Source organism: Falco rusticolus, chromosome 5 (genome assembly GCF_015220075.1).
Source record: "Falco rusticolus isolate bFalRus1 chromosome 5, bFalRus1.pri, whole genome shotgun sequence".
Taxonomy (NCBI): domain Eukaryota; kingdom Metazoa; phylum Chordata; class Aves; order Falconiformes; family Falconidae; genus Falco; species Falco rusticolus.
Window position 1 is genome coordinate 83,943,450 of NC_051191.1, and position 5,811 is coordinate 83,949,260.

The window sequence follows — 5,811 nt, forward strand, 5'->3', positions numbered from 1 at the left end:
CTCTTTTGGTGCCAGTATTGAATTTTTTTTCAGCGGCGCCCGTCAGGTGGGCTCAGTTCCCACCTACTTTACCTTAGAAACAGAATTTGGGTGTGGACATAGCTAAATTAACAGCCCACACCCGTATGTACTTTGTGACTGAGGCTTTAGGATGTCAAAGAGTTGAAAGGTCTCACGGCTGGCTGTTCTTTGGAAAGGAAGATTTGGGACTCTGGTGGTGGAGGGAGTGTTGGGGACAGTGAGTGCGTGCTAAGGGACATAGCTACAGCATGTGTGTCGGACCAGTTACTGTTTGCTGCGACAAAGAAGTATCTTGGGCATCTACCAGGGCGTGAGAATCGGCTCAGTGCAGCTGGCTGGGGCAAGTGCTGTACTGCTGTAAGAAAATGTAGTGCTGTCCTCTAGGGAAATCTTCAGGAAAAATACCTGTTAGACCCCCAGTGTAGACAAAGGAGAGGAAAGATGGGATGAGAGATTCCAAGGAGATACATCAAAGCTAGTTTCATCTGCAGTTTATCAACGACGGATGTAGAACATAGACATACGCAAATAATTCTAATGACATTCTCATCCAGCAATTTGGAGGTTAAACTACGTGATCTTGCTTTCTTCTATAGAGCATTCTGTGTTTCCTGCTTCACCGGAGTCTTCCCTCAGATTATTATTCTGGGTACTTCCAATGTCCCATCTCTCTAGAGCAGGATGTAAAAGCGGTTAGCTGTTATGATCTGGACAGTCTTGGTGTCCTGTGTGTGGATCTGCAAATTACTCAAATGTCTTGGAGCAAAAGAAAAGCTGTGGAGAGTGATTGATGTGCGGGCCCATGGCCCTCTTTCTACAGTGGTTCTGCATTACACTGTGCTGCTTACATCCTTCTCTGTTGAACTCTTGCTTCCATGAAGGGAGTAAGTGGTCGAACGTGTTGGTTCATCAGTAAAGGCATTTTCCAAGATTTGTTGCACTGATTGCCATGCCTTTGCCCTGAAGTCCCGTCCCACAAAAACATAGAGCAGGGGGTTAATGCAGCTGTTGGCATAGGCAAGTGCTGTAGAGAGGTGATCCCAGAGGATCAATGACTCCTCCATTGTTTCAAGAGTAGGTACAATGGACAGAATCCCAACTACGTGGTACGGAGCCCAGCAGATGAAGAATGCAGCTACCACGAGCACAATTGTTCGCAGCATCTTGTTGCGTGGCTTGTGAAACTGATTGGCACGCATTCTGAAAGCAATAAGAGCATAGCAAACTGCCATTATGCCAAAGGGGAGTACAAAGCCAAAGACAGCTCTAGTGATGTTAATTAGCACTAAGGGAAGCGGCACAGAAGGGAGATCTTCGTAGGAATTTCCCCATGTGTCATTACCGTTGTAGGCTAAAGATGGGTATTCTTCCAATAACTCATTTACAGAACCCTCTATATGATCTTGCTCCTCAAAATCTCCAAAACTGTACCCACAGTGAGTTCTGTTCTCAAGAGTGCTAGTGTCACGGTAGTAGAAGACAGGACAGCAGAAAATGAAGGTTAGGATCCAAATGCCAAGGCATATTATTGATACAGGTTTCACTGTCCGATGATTTTGGCACCAGACAGGTTTCATCACAAGGAGGCACCGGTCAATGCTGATGGCCACAAGTAGGAAGACACTAGCAAACATAGTGAAGATTATGACTGATGGGATGATTTTGCAGAGGAACCAACCATATGGCCAGTGTTCATGGAGGGCCAGGTGAACAACAAAAAACGGCAAGGACAAGCAGCACATGAAGTCAGCCACAGCAAGGTTTAGGAACCAGACAATGTTCACAGACTTTTTCATTTTCAGACCAGCTACCCAGATCACCAGTCCATTGCCAGGGATACCGAAGATGAAAACGATGATGAAGACAACAATGGAGACAATGGATTCTGATGCATAATACACAGCAGCCTGTTCATGTGAACTGCTGTGATCCAGGAGTTCAGGCATTTCTGTAGCTATAGAACAGAAAGCAAATTAGTAAGCAATTCACACCTCCTCCCCGAAGTCTTCCCTTTATCTGTACTGAAGCGTCTCTGAGTCAGGTGACAGTACAGAGCTGTCAAAGGCTTTTACTAATCTGACCATTATACACCACCATCATTCCCATGGTGGCTAAGCTACGTAAGGCCCACTACTCAACCAGGGGGCTGTGTACCGTTCAGTTCTCGTACCTCTGTCATCCCCTTTGATTTCAGTCTGGTTCTTTTTAATCTCGGGAATGGAGGTGTCTGTTCACATGCCTACCCCCCAAACTGGAGCTCTCCGCTCACATGCCCACACTGTCAGCAGGTGTCTTTCCTGTCTTCCCTTACATACGCTCTGCTTTGGAAAGGTAAGTCAGCATTTTAGTTCCTTTTCCCTCTAAAATGAGTGATTTCTTCTGGCACAACCAGTGAAATGGGTTTATGTTAAGAAAGCAATGCTTGTCTTAAAGAAATAACCCTGCTCCGTTTTCTGGACACTATAAATAGGACAGGACAGCAACTCTGTTTGCTAAGGGGTATTTTTAGGGAAGTCTCAGCAAGCACTTCCTTCTCCCTGTATTTGTTCTGAGCTCTCTGCACATTTCTTGGAAACCTAGTCTTGACGAGACGAAAAGCCAGAAGTGAGCAGTTTAAGAAGAACAGACAGGGATTTAGTTTTAGAAAGAAAAATGAAAACACAGAGTAATAGCAGTAACGCTCTTGAGCCATTTTAGATGTAAGAAAAGGTGTCTTATTGCAAGACAATGAAGTTGAGCCACAGAATACTTAAGTGATGTTTTAAAACTATAAGACCAGTAGTGGAAAAACTTTGATTGCTCAATTATTCTTGGACTTACATCTTAGTAAATTTAGAAGGGAAAGTAACTCTAGCAAAGTCAAGGTAAAACAGAAAAATAGCCTGATCTTTGTCCTTTAGGCATTAATAGAATTGTTTATAAAACCCCTGTTAACTAAACCCTTGCCGAATCAATGAAGACAGCTGTGTTGCTGAAAGGTCCCAGAACGCAAGGAAACTGCAGAGGTGACAGCTGAATACACTCTGCAGAAGCAGCTGAGGAGACACAAATAAGACAACCCAGACTGATTCTATTTTAACTTCTATTATGCCGGTACTTAAATGACAGTCAGGGACTGTTGTGTGCAGGACTAAATATCAATACTATTAAAAAAAAAAAATAATTCCCAAATCAGCAATCTCTTTCTTGTATAGCATATAGTCTAAATGTGGAGTGACACGTAAGTGTTAGAACCACTTCATCATGAAGAAAATGAGATAAACAGTTTTACAAACATTGTAATTTACCATTTTTTTGCTAACAACTGCTAAGAGGCTTTTAGGTGAGGGTGACCTGCAAGGAAAGCTGTGAAAGAAGTCATGGGAAGGCAGCAAGGGGCTTAAATTAAAAACTAACAAATTTGTTCCATTTCCCGTGGTCTTGCTGATATATGCAGAAGCGACTTTTACAGGGACAATGGGAGAGCAGTGCTGCAAGAGCTGCATCTTCCTGCCTCCCCATATAGCTACAGAAATTGGTATGAAGGGGGTAAGGAATCAAGGAATGCTGTAAAGATAGTAGTACAAATCCCTACTCCACAGCAAACTGAGGGATGAATCAAAAAGAAAATACCGCCCACGCTGTGTTTTCAAAAGTGCTAAAAGGGCTGCTATGTGGTTATGAAAATGGAAGGGGGAACTGGAGGGGAGAAAGAGGTTTTCAGGAGTGAAGAGTAAGGAACTGCAAATTGAAGAGGAAAACAGAATTCTGCAGCTTATTATACCTACCTGAGTGAAGCAGGTATGTCGATGTGTCAAGAGAGCAAGTACCATCAGTCTCGTCTCTGGAGTGACTGAAGAAAAGAACTCACATGACATTTCAGGAACTGCTTTTTTCCTGTATGTGCAAGTGTGTGTGCTAAGTATGTTCTTTCATCATCATGGAAAGGTTTAGAATGACTGATATTTGAATATTTAGATATGATCTGCTGATAAAATAGTCAACCAAATGAAGCTCTCCCAACATCGTCGAAATAATATAGTGCCCGAGTAAAATAATAATAGAAAGCAAGGGAACGATAGTGCAGTGGATCTGCGTGGCAAGGTTTTGGTGGGGGGTGGGGATACAGGGGTGGCTTCTGTGGAAAGATGCCAGAAGCTTCCCCCATGTGCAATGGAGCCACTGCCAGCCGGCTGCAAGACGGACCCGCTGCTGGCAAAGGCTGAGCTCATCAGTGATGGGGGTAGTGCCTCTGTGACAGCATAGTAAGAAAGGGGGAAAAAAATATCTGCACTAGTGGGACAGGAGTGAGACTGTGCGGGAGCAACAACTGCAGACACCCAGGCCAGTGCAGAAGGAGGGCAGGAGGTGCTGCAGCCCACGGTGTGGCTGGCTGTGCCCCCACAGCCCATGGAGGTCCACGGTGGAGCAGATCCCCACCTGCAGCCCCAGGAGGACCCCACGCCAGAGCAGGCGGATACCCGAAGGAGGCTGTGACCTGTGGGAAGCCCACACCGAAGCAGGTTTGCTGGCAGGACTTCTGACCCCATGGGGGACCCACGTTTGAACAGTCTGTTCCTGAAGGACTGCGCCCCATAGGAAGGACCAACGCTGCAGCAGTGTGTGAAGAACTGCAACCCATGGGAAGGGCTCATGCTGGAGAAGCTCATGGAGAACTGTCTCCTGTGGGAAGGACCCACATGGGAGCAGGGGAAGAGTGTGAGGAGGAAGGAGCAGCAGAACTAATGTGGTGAACTGACCGTAACCCCCATTCATTGTCCCCCTGCACTGCCTGGGGGGAGAACATAGGGAAACTGGGAATTAAGTTTGGCTTGGGAGGAAGGGGTGGGGTGGGGGGAAGGTGTTTTTTCTGATTTGAATGGTAATATATTAAACTAATTTTCCCCATGTTGAGTCCATTTTGCCTGTGACAGTAATAGCGGAGTGATCTCCCTGTCCTTATCTCAACCCATGAGCCTTTTCTATTTTCTCTCCCGTCTGGTTGAGGAGGGGAGTGACAGAATAGTTTTCATGGGTACCTGGCATTCAGCCAGTGTCAAACCATTACAGATAAGCATAGACTATAGTTTACTATAGTTTCCATAAGACAACTGCATCAGTTGTCTTGCCTGTTGGCATAATGCTGACCATTGCTTGATATAATCCATAATTCCAAACCCTGCCATGCCACCGTCAGGTGTCTGATCTGTTGTCCTGTATCCACTTCCATGTTTTATCAGATTAGCACATTCACCTAGCTAATCCCATTTGGGGAATTTTTATCAATCCAGATCAGCTTCTGTCCTAGCTTGAGAGAGCTTAGTTCACCAAATACAGCACACTGTACTCAAACTATAACTGGTCATGTCAAAGGGATTTTAATCTGATTTTTGACCTTTCAGGGTATTAAAAGTCTTGTTGTTTTCTTTTTCTTTTAAAGAAGGAACTTGACGGATGAAAAGTTAGAAGTGGTTCACTGAAATGCTGATAGCACAAAATGTGGCAAGACTATACCAAGAAAAGACATCTATGGCAAGGCGTTTCAAATGTGCAACAATAGTTTTCCTCCGTACACACCTGATTTGGGAAATGAAGACCGCTAGCAGAAATGACAAAGGGCAGGCATACAAGAATCAGCCTCAGTATTTCCGTTTTCGCCTGAAAAATGAACCAGAGCGGAGCTTCTCCTAATCTAGCCCTGTCAGCTATTGACATTCTTTGCTGTGAGGGTGCATTGCTGGCTTACGTTCAGCTTTTTGTCCACCAGGACCACAACATCATCATTCTCTGCAAAGCTGCTTTGGTGGTTAG

The 5,811-nt window shown here is 45.0% G+C and overlaps 1 protein-coding gene across 1 annotated transcript; it reads right to left on the minus strand.

Annotated features, from left to right (window-relative positions):
- Positions 1-497: 497 nt before the first annotated feature.
- C3AR1 (complement C3a receptor 1) lies at positions 498-4,407 on the minus strand. The gene is made up of 2 exons (XM_037389036.1): positions 3,789-4,407; positions 498-1,975 (listed from the first exon to the last, which is right to left on the minus strand). Exon 2 carries the CDS (start codon positions 1,965-1,967, stop codon positions 852-854), a length of 1,116 nt encoding a protein of 371 aa, XP_037244933.1. The 5' UTR covers positions 1,968-1,975; positions 3,789-4,407; the 3' UTR covers positions 498-851.
- Positions 4,408-5,811: the final 1,404 nt, after the last annotated feature.